Source organism: Pogona vitticeps, chromosome 5 (assembly GCF_051106095.1).
Source record: "Pogona vitticeps strain Pit_001003342236 chromosome 5, PviZW2.1, whole genome shotgun sequence".
Lineage (NCBI taxonomy): Eukaryota > Metazoa > Chordata > Lepidosauria > Squamata > Agamidae > Pogona > Pogona vitticeps.
Genome location: NC_135787.1, coordinates 173,751,344 through 173,773,252, shown reverse-complemented (window position 1 = coordinate 173,773,252; position 21,909 = coordinate 173,751,344). Strand labels below are relative to the sequence as shown.

Genomic DNA, 21,909 nt, shown 5'->3' with positions numbered 1-21,909 from the left:
TGGGAAATTCATATGTGCTCCCTTTAATCAATGGCTAGAAAGGTACATGCACTTGTAATCTCAAGATTAGACCACTGTAATGCGCTCTACGTGGGGCTCCCTTTGAGGCTGCTGCGGAAACTACAGGTGGTGCAGAATGCAGCAGCCAGACTTCTTAGTGGTGTGAAAAAATACCAACATATTTCACCCACTCTGGCCGCATTGCATTGGCTGCCCATACGATTCCGCATCGACTTCAAAGTGCTGTCGCTTACGTACAAAGCCCTAAACGGTTTAGGGCCTCGATATCTGGCGGAACGCCTACTCCCACCAAGTTCTACCCGTGTCACTTGTGCGAGCCAGGAGGTGAGGTTGAGGAGCCTAACGCTGAGGGAGGCCCGGAAGGAGAAGACAAGAAATCGGGCCTTCTCGGTGGTGGCTCCTCGCCTCTGGAACAATCTCCCTCCTGAGATTCGCGGGTCTCCCTCGCTGGGTATCTTTAAGAAACAATTGAAGACATGGATGTTTGGGCAGGCCTTTCCATCATATTCCTCTTGACCTCCTTCTTCCCTCTTTACTGTTTCTGTTTTGCACTCTATGTAATGTATTGTAGTGTTTTTATTAATTAGAATTGCTTATTTATATTGTTACTGTATTTTATTGTTGTTAGCCGCCCAGAGTGGTCCTCACCCACCAGATAGGCGGGGTATAAATTAATTAATTAATTAATTAATTAATTAACAACAACAACAACAACAACAACAACAACAACAACAACAACCTACCAAGACTAAATTAAATTAAAACTGATATTAAAAACTCACTAAATATTCAAGCTCCTGCTATATCAGCCCCAACCGCCCTTCTGAAATACAGGGGGAAATAGTGTAATGGTCAAATTTTAAGCGCAGATGTCCATTTTGGCAACCCATATAGATGTGGTTCCAGGGAAGGTCTGTGGCTGTTTTGATTGCATCAACAAACCCATTTGGGCAGTTTTCATTGACACTAGAAGCAGGTGCTTTATGCAGCTTTAGATTTTTAATTAGCTCTTCAAGGACAAATCACCCACACTGACTTGCACTCAACCTGCTATGAGGGTTGCCTCTAAACTCACAGGAGGACAGGGAAGCTCGAAGCTAGTAGCAAATGGACTTTACCATCCCTGCTTAAATAAGAGTTATGGGGCTTTGTCCGGAAAGCCTTGGGACCAGTATGCCGCTGTGGATAATCATACTGGCCTATCCTATCAGCTGTCTGTTGGATCACAGGATATTCTCAGTCCAGAAGGAATCGTGCTGAAGTCCACTGATCTAAACAAAACGGAATGGTGTGACTCATTTTCTCTTGGTTGGCTCCAGCATATCTGTCAAAAGCAGTCTTTACAACAGTTGAAACATGTCATGTAAGTGTTTAAGTAGTTTTAAAACGTAATTTATGTTACTAAGCTAGCATAGCTATTGAAGGAGTTATTTGGAGCATGTATGTGCTGGCTTGTGACGTCTTGGACGAAGTCACCAAAACAATAGCAATTTCCAACTCTATAAATTGCAACACTGACAACACGTAATTGGTCTAGACTTTTTCATGTTTCTAAAATACTATCAAGCTTTACCGAATTATGTCCAGGATATTTTTGGAATTGAGGGAAGTTAACAGACTTCATTCAGTTTGTACACTTCTAGAGAGACATATTTTTTTTTCCAAATAAAAGCATCCAAGCACATCTTTATTTTTTTAAAGTACAACACTAATTTTAAGCAGTTCACTGTGCTATGCCACAATTAACACATGCACGTATTCCCCTGCCTGCCCTTGTAGTTAATGGCTAAGATGCAAACAATGAGTATTTCTACCTTGCTTTGAAAATGTTCCTTTAAGTGAAGCTCCAGCAATACCTTTGCAAGGCTGGTCGAATGGAAGACAAAACCAAGGCCTCTGAGTAGAACTGATGCCCTTTTTGTATTGATAAATATGGAATAGGCCACAAGACTTGTGAACTGTTCTGCATGTCATCAAGAGCCATTAAATGTAGGTCTACTGGAAAGAGCATTGCAGACAACTGCAGCTGTCTCCTGTACCACTCTATCAGGTCAACGTTTTGACATCTGTTTCACTCACCTATTTTTCAGCTATACAGAGTATGAAATTGGTCCTCAAAAAGGGTCTGAGTTTTTCACTTCAAGGGGCCAGCCCCGTGATCTATTTACAGCACTGTTTTGAAATGTGCTTTGAAAAGTTTGCAGCATTGTAATCTGTGCTTCTGTTGTGTATTTTCTATGGCTACCTGACATGTAGCTTATTATTTGAGTTTTCCTTGATGCCAGCGACAACATTTAAAACATGAATAAATCTGTAAACGGTACAGCAACAGGCATTGCAAATGCATTGGGAGCAGAAGGCACTGTTGGAGTTTTGATGGCACTGACCAGAATGTGCATCAACTGGAATCTGGGCCATTTAATTTATTAATTTATTAATTTATTTATTTTGGGACCACTATTCCTAAAATCACTGGCCAGGCTGACTGGGGAGATGGTAGGGGTGATAGTCCAGAAAAGTAGCATTTCCAAACTCTTACAAAAATCTGTCAGGGTTTGAATGTAAAAGTGTCAAAGCAAACCAGCTTGTTGGAGGCTTAGACTGTGGTCCTGGGAAATATGCAGCAGCCATTAATTAATTTCTTCAATTTATACACTGCCCATCTGGCCTGCAGCCACATTAAGTCTAGCTATGTTTGCCATAGCTGGCTTTACTGGTCATCTCTCTTAGAAGAATGAATGGCTGACAAGCTATCTGCACTTGGCTTCCTTTTGGCTTAAACATTTTTGATCCAATTTTAGTTTCCATTCAGATTTTGCCTCTTGCACCTCACTGTAAGTTTGCATTTGAATGCCTGTATTTCTGAATGCCAACAGCTAGAAGGTCATTGTACTGAAGTGAATCCCAGGCAAATGGAAAATTCTTCCCAGACCACCCTATAATTTCCAACAGTGGTTTCAGCATTTGAAAAAAAACATGAAATAAAATCCAGGGTTCTAAAAAGAAACTAACATCTTCCATTGCTTTAAATGGGACTTAGTCACAGCCAACTTTGGCTGGATGGTGCTGAAACAGAATTCAAGAATTCACTGTTCTCTGAATGTTTTTGGAGTTTGAATGTTAAAAGCTAAATAGCAGGGCTTTTTGTAATATCAAGAGGGCATGACATACCAAGTCCCTTTGATTTTAGTGGACCTGGATTAAAACCTATGCCCAAGTTAAAAAGGAATGCATAGAATCCATACACCTGGGTGTGGGATTGTGAGCGGTACTTTCTACAAGAGGAGTAGGTAAAGTATAGACCTCTGGAATTTGCTGGACTGCAACACCCAGCAGCCCTCACTAGCACCACCGATGGTAAGGAATGTGTTTGAGATGGACACCTGAATAGGGCCAAGGTTTCTCCTCCACCCCACCCCCCCGGTACCTGGCATGCTGCGCTGTTATGTCCTAAGCCAAGAGATCCTGCTGTAGAACCTGGAATATGCCATTTAAAAAAAGGGCTACCAGAGTGTCAGAGGAAGAGGGGAAAGGTCACCAAAGCAGTACCAGTGCTCATCAAGGTCACTGGATGGGAGAGTTATGGCAGCCGAGCTTATTTCCTAAGCCAAACTGGTTTAGAATCAAGTCAAACTATTTCCCAGCTTGGGGACCTGAGATAGGTTGTGGCAGTTATTTTGAAGCCAACCTGACATGAGCTGGGTTGATATTGTCCATTTTTAGATCTGTGGGCAGAAACATATTGAGGCATATAGAGCGGATGTCCGTGTCGATTGTAACAGTTCACTAGGCTAGGATGCTAGAAGGATTTGCGTAACTCCACTCTTAATGCCCATTGCATTGAGGAGGACACTAAATAATAAGTAATCAGTTGCACGTGGCAAGAAATAACTCCAGGATTACCATATGCTACAGTGGTAATCTTACACAACCAATTGTTGAAGTTATTCTAAAGCAAAACTTTGTGGTACAATGGTTAAACTGCAGGACTTCAGTGAAGACTCACAACATGAGGCTCAGGTAGCAGACGTGAGGTTGACTCAACCTTCTATCCTTCCAAGCTTGGTAAACTGAGTACACAGCTCATGATGGGGGTGGGTGAGTAATATATAGCCTGCATAATTAAATTGTTAACCGCCCAGAGACATCTTTAAGCACTATGGAGTGGTATATAAGCAGCACACTGCTTTTGCTTTGCTTTGCAGTGGTTTCCAACCTTGGGTAACCCAGGTGTTCTTGGACTGCAACGTGCAGAAGCCTTCACCACTACCTGTGCTGGACTGGGGTTTCTGGGAGTTGTAGTCCAAGAACACCTGGGTTGCCCAAGGTTGGGAATCACTTTTCTAAAGCCAGGGTGTGGGAACTTATTTTATCCTGAGACCAAATTCAATTTCAGAGAAGTTTTTAGTGGTGGGCAGGGAGAAATACAAAATAATGGGACCGAACATAGCAATATATATTATGCTGAAGTTCTCACTGCTATTACTAAGCAGTAGGAGTGGCTTTCTTAACCTTTAAGAATGGGGAAAGTCTCAAAGGAAAGCAAGGAAACCACACCATGATGGTACCATGAGGGAGGAGTCTAGGGCCAGATTGAAGCCCCTGGAAGGGTAGATTCTTCTGGAAGGTCTGAGGTTCCCCATTTTTATTCTAAAATGGACAAGAGAGACAGCATTCTCTGTCTCGAACAGCCTAAATTTGGCACAGGTACCAAGGAAGCATAACATGAGGGAACATTCTGAACTAGAAAAAAAAATCTGCTGCCAAAATCCATATCCAGATTTCCTTTGAAATTTTGCCATCCTCAATTATTTGTTTCTTGATTTTGCATCCAAGTGTTGAGGTTCATCAGCAGTTTAACAAAAAAATAATAAAAATAAAATATATTTTTAAAAAACCATGTTTGTTATGGATGGCAAGTTTTGGGTAGGGCAATGACAGATCCTCTGCTCTCAGCATAAAAATCAGCTTGGATCTCATCTATTCCAAAATTTAAATCACAGGCCAAAATCCTGTTGGTAGTGGGCAGCATAAAACTGGACATCGTGCCAGCAGTGAGTGTGATCTTCCTCCCTACCTGTTGTATGTCTGGACATGCCCAGGGTATGCAGTTGGTTGCACATCCAGTTGTGAGCCCAAGCACATGACAGACAGCTGTCAAAACATGATAACTACTTATTGTGGTTGCCCTTATATAACACGATATTTTGTAAAAGGATTTTGGTCGCTATCTTCAGAATTCAGCTGTATTTAAAGACAATTAAAAATGCATTTCTGAAATTGGCCTTGTTTTCCACATTCAGTGTGAAACACATTTGAGATCTGGGGCAAGGCTGGGGTCATATAACCTACAGAAAGATTATAATGTTGCTGCTGATACTAGATACCGTATTAAAAGATAACAAATAATAACTACTAAGATTGAATACTGTCTTAGATAACCCTTATCTTCAGTATTCCTCGTGGAAGGGGTATTCAGGATGGTCCTTCCACCTGTAAGGAATCAGAATTCACAATTAATATTGATAATTAATACAAGAAGTAACACATACCTACACATGTTGACAATGTACTAAATTCTGTTTGTACAAATTGTTAATTGAAATGAATGAGAGTTGTGCAGGGTGTGGACAACAGGTTATGGGGGAAGAAAGACAAAATCAAAAGCTTAGGTGAGTTACCATAGAAACCGTTGAGGTCTGCAGTCAAGATGTCAGGGGCATCTGTACTACACAACTATAAAAGTTTGATACCACTGTAATTGCCATCTCCCTCTCCTCCAGAATCCTGGAATGAATACTTTGGTGAGAGGCTTAGAATTCTGTGATGCGGTTCATGGGAATACACCAGAGCTAGGTAGCAAAGAATTCTAAAGCATCTCAGCAAACTACAGATCCCAGGATTTCATAGGAGCCACCGCAATTGGAAATGGCATTAAAATTCATAAGCTCGTATGTGAAGTGCAGATGCACCTTCCGTCTCAGACATTTGGTTTTATCTGCTGAATGGATTAGTTCACTGGTAGGTGTGGCTGGTATCGCATTACACAAAGCAATGCATCCTGGGACAGAAGAAACAATGGTCATTCATTTATAAAAATATAAATGCCATCACCCAAAGCTTTGAGCCCCATATTTGGGATTTTTCCATCTCTCCTCTTATTTTCCTGTTTTCGGTACCACACCTCTGAAGATATAAGTGCCAAGTCGTCAAGTTCTTCAGAACTGTTCCAGTTCAGTTTGCAAGTGCATGGATTTGACTTCAGTTTCTTGAGCAGGCAAAGAAGACTGAGCTTTTCCACCTTTATTTTTTTATCTCCTCCTTTGGCTGTAGTTTTTGCTGTCTCTTCTTCCACCCCCCACTGGATGGCCAGGCATCCAATTTATAGCTGGCTGCTCTTTCTAATTAAACTGCTGGGTCTCAACCTAGATCTTGGATGCCTTTTTGGTTACATAAGGGTATTAATGACCCAAGTAGCTTCCAGGGGCTAAGGAAACAAAGTTGTTTAAAAGGAACATTGGCATCTATTTGTGCAATTGCTTTCAAGTTCATTTCACGGGAGACCTGACAACAGCAATATTAGTGTGAATTCCTGGGAAAATTTAGCCTCATGTAATTTGGTGTGTTCCTAATTCTTTATGGTGAGTGAATATAAATTTTTCCACATCTCCCAGAAATAATTAAGGATATTTTCAAGGTTCAACAGAAGTGTCACACTGAAGTGTCACATTACTACAGTGCCACAATTGGGTGGGTGTGTTTGACTTATTTAAGTTAATTCTGCACCATGTCTTTTGTATGAGATTGATGCTTTACAGCAGTGGCTCTTAACCTTTGTTAATCCTGACGTTTTGGAGTTCAAGTTCCAGAAGCCACAAGCAGCATGGCTGATGGGAAGGGATTATGGGAGCTGAAGTTGTTCAAAGGGGTGAACAACTTCTTTATCGTATATGGCACACATAATAAAGGGAATGTACCAACCACATTTTGCTGCCTGAGATAAAAGTCTCCCCATTCATTCAGCTGGACTGGCCCTTGAATATTAATTCAACCTTGACTGTGAGATGCTCTCCTCCATTCCACAACAGGTGAGTGGATTGTTTTATGGGAATGCAGAACAGCTCAGGTAGCACAGTTTTGTCCTCTAACAGGAGGTGGTGACCAGGACACGTGAGAAATGACTCAGCATTGGTCACTTGAGGTGGTTGGCTCACTCTGTCTCATAACAGGACAGTTTCTTCAACAATCACTGCAAGTGAAGATAAACCAATAGGAACAGAGCTACCTATTCCTCATTGCCTGATGAATGGGTTATAGCTAAACTGGACAATGTGTAATCCATAGACCATCTGGTGCATCCTTCCAGCTATTTTTATGCACACCCGAGGCCCAGGGAAGACCCAGATGCTTTCCTAAGACAAAATGTATTTTTTAAAAAGGAACATTTTTGTCAAAATTCTTGCTCTTAGGAGTGGCCATTTTTGCATTGATAATGTATTGGGGTTCCACAGTACTAAATAATCAATAATGTATTGGGGCTCCCAACACTAAACAAAAACATGAAGTAGAAGAAATAATGCCACCCCAACTCACAACCATACAGACACTTGACCACTTCTGATTTTCATTTTCTTTCGGTCTTTCAGGGCTTTGGTGGCCCTTGGGGAGAAAGTGCTGAGGGCAAACATTGAGCCTCCTGTCTGATCAAAGGTGGCTACCCTTGGCAGCTGAAATGAGACAAATGAGTGGTCAGGTGATGTTTCTAGGGTTGTGGCAGAGAAAGAACAGAACTGACAGGTATTTGAAGTTGTCTACGAAAGATCATCGATTATTTAACTTATATGCAGAATACATCATGCGAAAGGCCAGACTGGATGAATCCCAAGCCGGAATTAAGATTGCCGCAAGAAATATCAACAACCTCAGATATGCAGATGATACCACTGACGGCAGAAAGTGAGGAGGAATTAAAGAACCTCTTAATGAGGGTGAAAGAGGAGACTGCAAAAACTGGTCTGAAGCTCAACATTAAAAAAAACTAAGATCATGGCCACTGGTCCCATCACCTCCTGGGAAATAGAAGGGGAAGATATGGAGGCAGTGACAGATTTTACTTTCTTGGGCTCCATGAACACTGCAAATGGGGACAGCAGCCCCAAAATTAAAAGACACCTGATTCTTGGGAGGAAAGTGATGACAAACCTCAACAGCATCTTAAAAAGCAGAGACATCACCTTGCCGACAAAGGTCTACATAGTCAAAGCTATGGTTTTTCCAGTAGCGATGAATGGAAGTGAGAGCTGGACCATAAAGAAGGCTGACCACCGAAGAAGTGATGCTTTTGAATTGTGGTGCTGGAGGAAACTCTTGAAAGTTCTCTGGACTGCAAGGAGATCAAACCTATCCATTTTGAAGGAAATCAACCCTGAGTGCTCACTGGAAGGACAGATCCTGAAGCTGAGGCGCCAATATTTTGGCCATCTCATGGGAAGAGAACACTCACTGGAAAAGACCCTGATGTTGGGAAAGTGTGAGGGCAAGAGGAGAAGGGGACAACAGAGGACGAGATGGTTGGACAGTGTCATCAAAGCTACCAACACGAATTTGACCCAACTCTGGGAGGCAGTGGAAGACAGGAGGGCCTGGTGTGCTCTGGTCCATGGGGTCACGAAGAGTCGGGCATGATTTAATGACTAAACAACAACAAATGAAAGATCAGGGATTATGTTACATTTCTACAGTAGTTGCAACTACTCTTAGTCTTCCTTTTTCACGTCTTGTCAGAAGGATAGTAATGAAAAAAACTTGATTCGACATAAATTAATGCATTTTATACCAGTGGAAACGGATGACCCCAGTGTCACAAAGACAGTGAATCTCTTCCAGGTTAAGCCCAGACATTGGGGGAGTTTCCAAAGATGGTGTACCTCACCCCCAAAATTCATTCAGCATCTTCAGTAGCTCCTTTGCAGTGCTGCAGACTAAAAGTTTGAGCAGATTCACTGCCCCCTCAATATTAGCCATTAGCAAAGATGCACAGATTTGTGTTTTTGGACTACAGCTCCTGGAGTTCTGGGACCTGTAGTCCAAAAAGCCACAAATTTGCATACCTCTAGTCATCCATCTCTGCTGTTCTTTAGCCAAGCTGGTGCCCCCCAATTACTCCATGGTGTGAAGCATCAAGTTGAGTCTAAAGCTGACAGAGGCCCATCCTTCTTTCTTGGGTGGGTCTTTTGTATCTTCAGTTCTGAACATCAGGTAAGACTCTAACACCTGGTTTGGAAAAGTTCTTTTTCTGGACTGCAACTCCCACCGTCTCTCACCTCGCACAGCCGGGGTCAATGGCAGATGGGTAGTAAGTAGGAATTGTCATTATAAAAAAATAAGGCAGTAGAGCAGCAAATGTATTGTTAAAAATCATTCACCCACACACCCCATGTCTAGGATTATGTTGGTACTTACATTAATAACTCCACGTAGCGAATATTTTTATTCAGCGCTTCAATTGATTTCATTTCTTTGTCAGTGAGGGCAAAATCAAAGATCTTGGCAAGAAAGAACAAAGAATTAATTTTTTTTTTAAAAAGCTGTAATTTAAGACCTAGTAACATAAGGGATTGCTATAAAGGCACCTTAGTTTTTTTGTGTGTGTTTTTTTTTTTTTTTTTGTTATCTGAATCCAATCTGATGATGAATGGAAGCCAATGAGAACCTTTATTGTCGCCATTTACTTAGAAAAAAGACAGAGAAGCAGCTTACAATGAGAGGATGGCTGAAATCTGGTTGCACTATGTAAAAGCCATACATTTGGGAGTGAACTGCCTTAAGAAATCTCCGTAGGTATTGTCTGTTGCACACTGAGCCATGCATCTTGGTGTGCAATAGATAACGTCTACGGTGATTTCTTAGCTTGAGGCAATCCACCTCCAAAGCTTACACCTTCCATTTAATAGCACAACAGCATTTCAGCCAGTATGTGGTAAGAAGGGGCTGCATAACTCAGTGGGTCCCAGTTTCATCCCCAGCATCATCAAGCACGGCTGGCAAATCTCCTCCCTGAAATCTCCAACAGTTGTCTCCAGTCATTGTCAGCAACACTGGACTGCTGAGAATGAAATTTGAAAAATGGGATGTCTTCTTTGCGCTCCTATGTTGTCTCCTCCAGATATGGTTGGAATATAGCTCCTGCCATCTTTCTACATTATATGCCATGATGGGGCTGATGAGAGTTGCAACCCAACAGCTGAAAGATCACACATTTCACCATTCTTGTTTTAAGATGCTCATAGAAATTATTCCATTGCATGCTACTCTGTGAAACAGGTTAAAGGGGAAAGGCTGTGACTGGCCCAGCTTCACTCAGCCTCTTGCTCAATAAAGATCTAACAATCAGACCTAGAGATGGGCACGAAATGGTTCATCCCAGTTCATATAGGGGGCAGCACAGGTGGAGCTGCTCTCCTCCTCTGGCTCAGCCACTCGCCAGGACCAACTTCCATGATCTCCAACTGATCTCCTGGTCCCATCAACAGCTCAGGATTCTCTGCCTTGCCCTCTTGGCTGATCTCCCACTTAGCCAAAAGGGCAGGGCAGAGAAATCTGTGTTCTTGCTTGTGACTGGGAGATTTAGCATATGAAGTGGGAAAAGCAAGCAAGCCAGCTGGGTCTGGGGAGTGGCTTGATCAGCAGGGGAGGGGAGCAGCAGCACCAATAGTGCCACCTTGACAAACTGGGACGAACTGGTTTGTGCCCATCTCTACTCATTGCAATGGTAAAAATGGCTTTATCCTGGTTTAAGGGAGGAACCTCTACTGTCCCTACCAGGAGACATCTTTTTGGACTTCAGTACCCAGAATTCTCCAAGAATTTTTCAAACTCTAGCCCACAAACGCTGGTCTTCATGCCCCCATCTTCTCAAGAAGGGTTTTTGTGTTATTTATGTGCACCATTGGCTTCATGGAGTCAAATTTCTTTGGGAGGTGCCCCCTACGGAACCTAATTGCCAGGAAACTCCCAGGGAAGCCACTGCAAGAAGACACTCGTACTGAGGAGGTTTAAATGCAAAGCAGATGCTCTATTAATGAGCTATGGCCGACACCCACTTTTGTCAACACATCACACCAACTTGGTATTCTTTTAGGGCCCCATGTGAGCTTTGATCTATTTCAGGCATCCCAAGGATTAATCTGAGAGGATCTCTGCATTGTTGAGGCTGGTTCTGGGATTCTAGGGGTTTTTAAATCCCCCCCCCCCAAAAGTAATTTTTCCAAGTCCTGGTCAAACTAAAAGTATTGTCAACACAAATATAAGTGGTAAAAAGAAGTAGGTCCAGTACTGGGTTGGCCTAAACACAGGACCTGGTTCTAAAGAGGCTGAAGGCACAAGCCCTACCTAGGCATTATACCTGAAACCACGGAGGGCTAAATGGATAGTAGGATCATACACTTCTCATTCACAACCCCCTTTTAGCTCTCTGTGGTTTCAACTACAGTAGGAGCCCTTATCCGTGGGATCAGTATCTGCTGATTCATTTATCTATGGTCTGAAAATACTGTATTAAAATATTAAAAGAAAAGTCCTAGAAATATTTATTTCTAAAGGTGAAGTTACCAGAACTGGCCACTAGAGGGAGGCAGAGACCATGATACATATAGTGTTGGCTAGAGTAATATACAGTGGTGCCTCGCTTAATGATTGCTTCATTAAATGACGAAACCACTATACGATGACTGTTTTGTGATTGCTTTTGTGATCACAAAACGATGTTTTAAGAGGCAAAATTCGCTTTGCGACGATTGCTTCCCTGCATCGGGAACAGATTTTTCGCATTACGACGATTTTAAAACAACTGATCGGCGGCTTCAAAATGGACACCAGCTGTGCAAATTGGCTCCCCGTTGTGTTTTTGGATGGATTCCTCACTATACAGGCACCGAAAATGGCTGCCCCTATGGAGGATCTTCGCTGGACGGTGAGTTTTCAGCCCACTGGAATGCATTGAACGGGTTTTCAATGCGTTTCAGTGGGATTTTTTTATTTCGCTTAACGAGGATTTCGCTGTACAGCAATTTTGCTGGAACGGATAATCCTTGTTAAGCGAGGCACCACTGTATTCCCAAGATCTCATTACCAGAACTGGACACTAGAGGGAACCAGAGACCATACTATGTATAATGTCCACTATAATCCACATTTTTCAGCATCTGCGGGGGTGGTGGCTTGAACTGATCCCCACAGATACAGGGATCCTACTGTATAACACCTGACTCAGGATCTGGGTTCATACAGTGAGGTCTTCACTGTTTCTCACAGACAGAAAGCTTATATAACCAAGAACTTGTGTAACTGAGACCAGCGCATGTTGTTACTTTCTCCATGGAGGCAAGGGGAAAGAATGGTTGATGTATTGTAATATAGCTCGTGCAGGTTTGAACCTTTACCTGAAAGTTTTCTCTAATCCGCTCTGGGTTGAAGCTCTTGGGAATGACCACCACCCCTCGTTGGATGCTGAAGCGGAGTGCCACCTGAGCTGCCGTCTTGTTGTATTTTTCTCCAATGGAATTCAGTACAGGGTCATCCAGCAGAGGAGGGGAAGACACGTTGACCCTTGTGGTAAGGGGGTGAGTGGGGAAATGGGACAAATAAATTTTCTTCTATGCAGAATTTAAAGGCAAATTGCCTAGAATGGAAAAGTATGGAAGCAAGACCAACGCTATTATTAGGTTTTGCAAACCTTTGTGCTAAATGTATCCATTGTGAAGATGGGTGCATAGTATTTGGGGGTGCTTCATGCATTGATCAAACTGGGTCCTGCTATTGAGGCATGTTATATTAGGGTACCAGGGGACTTTACCAGCATGCTCACAGTCTGGGAAAAGTTATTTTTTTAAAATCATTTCTCAGAATTGTAATTTCCTAAGTTCTGGTGTGGTATCTCATATAACAACAATGTGCATCCAAACTCAGCACAAAAAGAAGTATCATATTTAAATCATGTCTGAAACGTTCTGGTCCGGCTATTAGGGCCCCAGGCAACTTCATCTGCCTAAGGCTATAACGTTCACCAGATCAATTGATTAAAAACCTTTGACTTGATTAAGAATATGCACCTCATTAAATCATACACTGGGATTTAAAATCACAGTTAATTCTATCTTTAATTCACAATCTTAAAAGGTTGGCCATAGGCACAGTCTCCTAAGAGGCACTTCTCTCTCTCTCTCTCTCTCTCTCTCTCTCTCTCTCTCACACACACACACACACACACACACACACACAAGGGGAGGAGGGAAAGAGAGAGAGAGAGAGAGCTTGTCTAAGGGGAAATAGCTCTTCTACAATGTTGCATACCAAGGATAGCATGCCTCTCCCAAGTACTATGTTTTTTCATATTCAAATAAATATTAATAGGAAAAGAACATAAATATTCATAAGGAAGATTTTTAGTGGATGGGGTCCGAATGTGATTCTGGGCCTGATTTGGACAGATGTCTGGAGGGCTCTGGGGAGACCAAGAAACCACTACTTCATCTGCCTTTGCTCTATGTCCTGAATGCAGAATTTGATGTCAAGATCATTTCAGTGTTAGCAATTGTTTGGGCACACCTCATTCTTTCAGTCTTTAATTTGCTATTTTTGTTTCCTTAAACCAGTCAAGATTTAATCACCCTCTACTTCATCCATAGCCACGTCATCAAGGAAACTCACAGTACCTGGTGAAACTCTGACAATGGAAGTGCTTAAGAACCCAAAGCCCCTTGAGCTTATTCCAGCAAACAGGAAGTGAGAGAGATTTTTTAAAAAAACTCTTCATGGTCTTTTTCACCTGAGGGAATTCATGTATGCCAGCTGCAGGCATATTAAGCTGGAGAGAATATCAAGATCTACAGGCCTTCCTGCCTCCCCCTCTCCCCCGCAATTAACCTCAGCATTTTCAGGAGTGGTCACAATAAATTTCTGAGGATCAGATCTCCTCCCCTCCAAGAGTGGGTCCTTTTTTTCCCCTCTTCCAAAGTAATCTATGGCCCTTTAAATGGTTGTCCAGGGACCTGTAAGATTCAACTCAGTTTTCCTGAATGCAAAAGCTTACCAGCTTTCATCTCTTGATGTTCCAAGAGGGCTGTACCCAACAAGAACAATGTCATGCTGTCTGCAGAATTCCAGAAGTTTGGGTTGGGTAAAATATGGGTGGCATTCAATCTACAGAGACAAAGTGGAAAGGACAGGATTAAGAACAAAATAAACCACAAGGAAAGTTGGGTTTCATACAGAAAGCTAAAGAGACTGTATCTTTCCTCCAGCAAGAATAAAAGCAACTGGGGTTATACTTTGCAGTAGACAAAGCAGCAGATGGAAAATGTTCCTCGGCCTAAGGTTTCAAGTTCAGATTGAAGTTTCCATGGCTACAATTTGCAGAAATACATCAACAGACACACCTGCAGTAACCAGGGGAAAGCCTCCTCTGAGTTTCAATGCCTACAGGCGAAGCATCCATTTTTCCTCACATCAAGGAGAAGGTGCTCCCTTCCACCTTCAGGAGGCCAAGACATAGGCCACCAAAACATAGCCCTGATATATCACTGGATGGACAAAATACAAGTTTATCTACAAAGAGGTGAGCCGCATCATTTTATAAAGATCAGGTTAAAATGCAACCGCATGTTTCTGATTTCCCACATGCTGACTTGGGCAGCCCATATAGAATATCAGGATGAAAACTCCCCCACAACTGTTCACATTTAGTGAGTCAATGATCAACCTTTTCCCATGTCCAGATCTTTCATTGATGACAATTGCTGGCATTACTCTGCTTTCATTCTGTGAACCAGTGAGGACAATACCCTTTGTGTGCAAAATGAAGAAACGGACCCTCAACTCAAAGATGACAGGCATGTCCATTCTGATCATATCCAAGGATCAATCCACACAACCAGTTTGACTCACTCACAGTATGGCCCCATGACTAGTACTCATTGGAACACATGGCAAAACTATCTTCCCTTATCTTCAATATGGACACCATTCTCCTGAAAAGCCATGATAGATCTAGAACAATTTGGATGGGCTGAAGGCTTGGGGAAAAAAAGGAAGAGAAACCTCATTTCTTCCAGACCTGCAAAAAACTTTGCTGATTTGTTATTATTATAATCAGCAGAGGTCAAGGTTTCATTAATACAGTGCCTGTTTTGTGGAGCTAGCCCGGTTTTATCACAGGACTGATGGAGGGAATGTGACATTTATTACAAAGTTAATCCCAGTGGAAACAGAAGTCCCAGTCCATGTTAACCCCACTTTGTTCAAACTGGAGATTCTGAGGCAAGTGAGGAAAAAGGCTTCAAATGTATTAGTCCGTGTATTTCGGGGAAGACCGTTTTGCCACATATTCTAACGAGCTCCAGCATTTCAGATACAAATTTATGCTGATGGAACACACTGATCTTTTCTGGTTGCCAAGAAAACTAGGTTCCAGCATTCTCACAGTAGGTTTTGTCTAAAAAAATGCTTAGCAGTTTATTGTCCCCCAGATCATTCTTTCATAATCAGGTCTGCAATTAATTTTTGATGACACAGCTTCCTGAGTTTCTGAGCATCTCGTCACTAATCAAGAAATGGGGCCAAACATGGACAATAAAAATTATGAGTGTAAGAAGAGTAAGGATCAGACCAAAGGCCTATCTAACATTTTGTTCAAAATTACCAGCTACCTGTCCATGGGGAGCCCACCAGCTGGATATTAATTCAACAGCAACTGTTTCAGCAAGTGATATATCGTGGTATACAAGGACCCTAACAGGGCTTTCAAGAAAAGTGAGATATTTAAGTGAGTTTCCATAGCCGAGTGGGGATTCAAACTCAACTCTTCTGAATCCTAATCTGTCCCTATATCTACTCCACCACACTGGGTATCCCAATAAGGAGACTAAACCATCACAATAGTTTGTCTATTATGGTGGGATGCAATGCGACCATCAGTGAAGAAACAATTATCTATAACAGAGTCAAATGAGGATGTATTCTGCCCCCTTTTCAATTTAGTTTTTGTAACAATGACAAAATGCAGGCTTATGGTTGTTGTGGGTTTTTCGGGCTTCTTGGCCGTGTTCTGAAGGTGGTTTTTCCTAATGTTTTGCCAGTCTCTGTGCTGTCCTCTGAAGATGCCGGCCACAGAGACTGGCGAAACGTTAGGAAGAACAACCTTCAGAACACGGCCAAGAAGCCCGAAAAACCCACAACAACCATTAGATCCCGGCCGTGAAAGCCTTCATGAATACATTAAAATGCAGGCTCTTGCCAGTATTACTTTGCATGCACCAACAATAGGTGATAGGAAACTGCAGTATTGCTTTAGGGTCTCCAGATGTTCTTGGACTAAGATTTTCAGAAGCCTTCACCATAAGCTGTGCTGCTCAGGATTTCTGGGGATCATCATCCAAAAACATATAGGAACCCAAAGTTGGGAACCACTGCTTTAGGCTGATGACATAGACTGGCCTCACATGGATGCTAATAGAATTTGGCCAGAGTCCCTTAAGATTAGCTGTTCAAAAGCAAAGGTCATGGACTTTAGTAGACAGGTACAAGGCACACCAGGAGGTGAAATGGGCAGATAACCAGTGAAAATCATTCATATACCGAGGACTTTGTTTCAGTGCTAATTTAATGTGAAAGGCCCAGACAAAGAGATATTGTCTTTTTGCCACTGAAGCACTACAGCAAATTCAGAAATTTTATTATACCAAAGGAGGACAATTAGCAGGTCCCATTTTGAAAATACATACACTTACAGAATCACAGAATTATAGACTAAGGAAGTTGGAAGGGGCCTATAAGGCCATTGAGTCCAACTCATGCTCAGTGCAGGAATAAAATAAAAGGATATCTGCGAGATGGTTGCCTAAATTTCTCTTGAATGCCTCCAGCACCTTAATCTCCACAGTTCAGTGCTGAACCTGTGTTTTGTTTCTTCTCTATTTCAGGCAGGTGTAAGAGAGGAAGGGGCAGGACAACGTCCCTCCAATACAAGTGGAAACCTTATGTTCTAATTGGTTCAGATCGGAGGCCAAGGAAATCCTCAACAAGGAGCTGTGGTTGAGGTTTAAGTTGACAAACAGAGCAGTTGGCAAGACAGGAGCTTCTCCTTCCCTTGGAACAAGAATTAAACTCTTATCGCTTTGATTTATGTCAACACATGTGATAAATGTCAACACATGTGCACAGGAAGGCAAATCCTAGAATCATAGAATTACGATGTTGGAAGGGGCCTATAAGGCCCTTCAGTCCAATGTCCTGCTCAGTGCAGGAATACAAATCAAAGGATATTTGCCAGGTGGTTGTCTAAATTTCTCTCGAAGGCCTCCAGTGTTGGAGCACTCACTACCTCTCGAGGTAATTGGTTCCATTGCTGTACTGCTCTATCAGTTAGGAAGTTTTTCCTGATATTCAAGCAAAATCTGACTTCCTGTAACTTGAACCCATTGTTGCATGTCCTGCACTCTGGGATGATCGAGGACAGATCTTGCCCTTCCTCTGTATGACAGCCTTTCAAATATTTGAACAGTGTTATCATATCTCCCCTCAGTTTTCTTTTTTCAAGGCTAAATATCCCAAGTATGAAGGAAAGACTGAAATGAGTTCTCTCCGTCTTTCCTTGGTATGAATAGTAAAACAAAGAGAGATGGGCTTAGGGTTGTGCTGCAAGAAAAGCACAGTCCCATCACTTACACACCAAATCTATGCACACTCCTAATCTGTTGATGCTTTCTCATCATTACCTGGTTGCTGACAGGCTTGTACTTCAGGTCTGGTTTGTTCAGAATCATTTCCAGCTGCCTACGATTGAAATTGGACACACCAATGGATTTTGTCAGTCCTGCCTCTTTACATGCTTCCAGAGCCTGCCAAAATGGAGAAGAAAAAAATGAGAGGCCTGCAATTGATGTACAGCTGTTTCCTTAAATGAGATTAACGAAATGGGCTGAAAAGTGAAGCTGATGCTTAGGGGAAAAGCCAGGTGCAGAAAGATGAGAAAGCTAGGACAGTTCAGAACAGACTTGGCTGAAGAAGTGGTCTTTGAGTGCGACCTTAAAGGAGGTGAAGGAGACACGCAGATGTCGTTGTTCCCTGTAGATGGAAGAGTGCAGCTGAAACAAATAAAAGGAAGTGGAAGAGGAAGACATTAATGGAAGAAACAATATTAGAAAAGAATGGCAGGAAGACTGGGGGAAATATACTGGCTCTAAACAAGGGGCGCACATCTCCTGGGGATCCCATGTGCCAACCCCTGGACTCTGGAGCCATATCTACTCCTACCCCACCAACATTTTTTTCTCCTTTCAAGTATTACTGAACATCCCTCATGTTGTCTAGTGTCCAGAAAGATATGTTTCTTTTTCTGGGTGTCCAATGACTGTTGGGGGGCCCAAAGGATTGCAAAATTCAAACCCCTTCACTCTCTACAGGGCACAAAACACCTTTTTGAGCCAAGAAATCTTTTTTAAAGGCTTCAGCGATACTGAGGGGTGGGATGGTCTCATGGCTGTAGGGTCCGTATATGGCCCTTTGAAAGGGTGCGAAGGCCAAGGAGATGTGCTGCAAATTGTTCAGCTTTCGAAACAGTAATCATATGTTCTTTTCTAAACTTTATTTTTGCATGGCTATATAAATCAGTTTGTTTGCTCTCCTGCTTAATGGAAAAGTAACGATTTTAATGGAAACCTTAATGCAATCCCAAACTCTGAATCTGAAATAATTTCCAGCGCCGGAGGTCCTGCTGATCCAGGCTACTGTTCAGGGATCCTGACAAACTGCTTGCCAGCTATGGCAGAGATGGAGAACGTGCGATCTTCCATGTTCTAGTATTCCGATAATCTTTTCTTTTGGTGCTGATGGAACTGCAGTCTACAACGTATGTGACATGATCTATTCCCCTGTCTCGGTTTACAGTCTTCTAATTTTAGTTGAGTTGAGTAGAATCAAGTAGAAGCAACTTGATGGGGCACATCACAGCATTTTCAGCCTGTTGACTATTTGCTTACTACTGACTTATTTCCAGATCTTGGAAAGGTTCCCTCTCTGGATAAAAACTCTCACAGCCCCACCATCCACGTTGGCTGGGGGGGGGGGGTGTGAAGGATGTCTGAAGTTATAATCCAAAGGTTATAATCCAAAAATCCAAGGGTTATAATCCAAGGGTTATAATCCAAAAATGGGACAGTTTCTAGATCTGGTTTTAAATCAGAGTAAATACCTAGTTTACTCTGGTTTCAACAGGCTGAAAATGTTCTTCTAATGTGCCATTAAGTTATGATGGCCCTAAAATTTAGTGACCTTCAAAAGGACCTGTCATCTGAAGATAATGCTAAGTGAATCCATCTCATGTTAGATCTTCTGCTTTTCCTACTATTTTTCCATTTTTCCTCCCACGAAGGTTACCTCAATTAAAAGTTGAAAATATCCACTCCTTTTTTTCCACGTTAAAATATGTCCATACCTTGCAGAGATGATGGCAAGTCTTGGGACCAGAATCCAAACCCTCAGGTCTAAGTCTCAAGTCACTAGCCCCACCCTGGGACTTGGGACTCGGGACTTGGATCTGAACACTTGGACTGAGCATACGCCACCCAGCTGATAGGTTGGCGCAGGCACAAAGACAGTGGGCCTCCCTACCTGCCGCCACCACTGCCACCCTCCACCGCCACCTGCCACCACTCACCACCACCATTTTCAGAGGCAACAGGCCTGGCTTCCCTTCTAGGAGAAAACTGCTACCTCTGCTGATGCATGCGTCACCCACCTGATAGGCTGGCTCATGTACAGATGATGGGACCAGCTCTAAAAGGGAGGTTGGCCTACTGTTTCTGTGCATGTGCGCACATGCACAAACAATGGGCCAACATCCTTTCTTGGAACCAGCCCCTGCCTCCCAGGTGGATGCACCAGCCTACTAGTTCGGTGGTGCATGCATGGGTGGAGGTAGCGGCCAACTCCTGTAAAGGAAGCTGGGCCTGCTGGCTCTGAAGATGGTGGTGGTGGGTGGCGGCGGCAGCAGGAGGTATGGAGGCCCATAGAGACTCAACAATATGACTCAGGCAAATGGGTTTGCGTCATGAGTCGAGTCACAAGTCCCCTCTGAGTCTCCCAAGTTGCTTCCGAGTCATGGCACAAGTGCGACTTATGTTGGACTCAACTGCAAGTCTTGACTCACAAGTCCCCCCATCCCTGCTACCTTGACCTCTAAGCAATAGTTGTTGCAAGCCAGCTAAATGTGCACCTTCTGACTAATATTTGGTCAATTAGTATGTACATATATAGAACTGGTCTGTCAGTACAGTGCACACAAAATTCTTTGCCACCAAGTTGTGTGATAACAGCCAGTGTTTTGTTTTAAACAAAGGCTTGGACAACTCCACAGTGGGCACTTCTCTCAATAATAATTTCTCAGTGAGCCATAATATCCAGAAACTCCATCTGCAGAGGCAATATCTCTGACTATTGATATGGGAGGTGGCAATGGCTATCTTTGTTGTGCTGGGCTTCACATGAGAAAATTTAGGGAGTGGTTTTAGCAGTGCCATCCCGGGAGTGAATTTCCATGGCTGAGGAGGATTCAAACCTACGTCTTCCAAATCCTAGTTCATCATTCTGTCCACTGCATCACACCGGACATCTTCATGATATTATGATCTTCATGACACTTACTGTGTTGTTTCCATACAATCATGATGTTTCAATATGTGGAGCATTTTAAAATGGTAGACTGTATCAGGAATACACCCCCCCTTTTGAACAAGGTGGCGGTAGTACTGAAGCAGAGGCAAATGGAGGAGAACTTTCATTAGATTAAAATTATTTTGAGCCCATCTTGGTCAACGTTAAAACATGACAATCATGTTGGAAGTTTCAAAACTACTCACCTCCCAAGTGGCACATAAATCTGTTTCATGGTATAGCCATTTCCCATTCTCATCCAGAGGGTAAATAACATCTCCAGGCTGGAAAAAAGAAAAAGGGAGAAGGGGGGAAGCACAGGGAGATAAATCCACAATACATCAGTATTCTCTTTTCACCCCCAGTGGCATTGGGAGTGTGCAGAAGCCAGTAGTAAATGGATAAATCCCTAGATAGAATGCTGGCTGGGAGATTAATTTAAGCAAGGCTTTACTTTGCTTGGCCAATTGAAAAACTCAAAGGAAATTCAAGACTATTGTTGCTGTCATGAAAAAGTTGATATGTTGCATTTTAGGGCATTTTTATTTTATATGCCTGCAGATATCTGGTGGACAGAACTTGACAATAACTTCGCAGTTATTCCTAACATTTATCCAACTCCATTCCTCCTGTATTTCTAATTTAGGGCCTGATAAACTGCAAAGTTTTGGTCAAACTGTCTCTCTCCCTGTATGTTTGATCAGAAATAAAGCAGGCAGGAATAGCATCGCAAAGAGAGGTCTAAAACAGATTATCATGTTCTGATGTCAGTACCCTTCAGCATGACCAATACCTCAAATGAATGATGTGGGGATAGGGGAGGAGAGGAGGAACAGGAAATTCCAAACACTGGGAACTATTTTTCAATCTCCACATAAAAGAGTTCCATATTTTGACTTTATTTTGACAGTCACCGAATCTGAAGTCAATTAACGATGCCAAACATGAAGCCAGATGCCCTCTACATAATGAAAAGAAGGGAAGGAGGCCCACTTCGCCATCTTGGATTAGGTTTGTTCTTGTTTTTAAGAATGTACACTAGCCATAGTTCGGCTGGTATTGCAAAGAAGTTATGAATGGCCCCATCAAAGCATGCCAGGCTGCACAATTGCCTGTGCTATGTGGACTGTGTTGTAACTGACGCCATCATCATCTTTTGGAGTAACAAAACGTTGTCACCAG

General features: G+C 42.6%; 1 protein-coding gene across 1 annotated transcript in view; it reads right to left on the bottom strand.

Annotated features, from left to right (window-relative positions):
* Positions 1-4,455: 4,455 nt before the first annotated feature.
* AKR1D1 (aldo-keto reductase family 1 member D1) overlaps positions 4,456-21,909 on the bottom strand; it is a 69,253-nt gene continuing 51,799 nt past the window's right edge. The window contains exons 5-10 of the mRNA XM_020800512.3: positions 20,934-21,011; positions 17,793-17,915; positions 14,111-14,220; positions 12,462-12,627; positions 9,484-9,566; positions 4,456-5,514 (exon numbers count right to left, since the gene is read on the bottom strand). Coding sequence (XP_020656171.2) covers positions 5,472-5,514; positions 9,484-9,566; positions 12,462-12,627; positions 14,111-14,220; positions 17,793-17,915; positions 20,934-21,011 — 603 coding nt within the window. The 3' untranslated portion in view covers positions 4,456-5,471. The remainder of the gene's footprint in view (positions 5,515-9,483; positions 9,567-12,461; positions 12,628-14,110; positions 14,221-17,792; positions 17,916-20,933; positions 21,012-21,909) is intronic.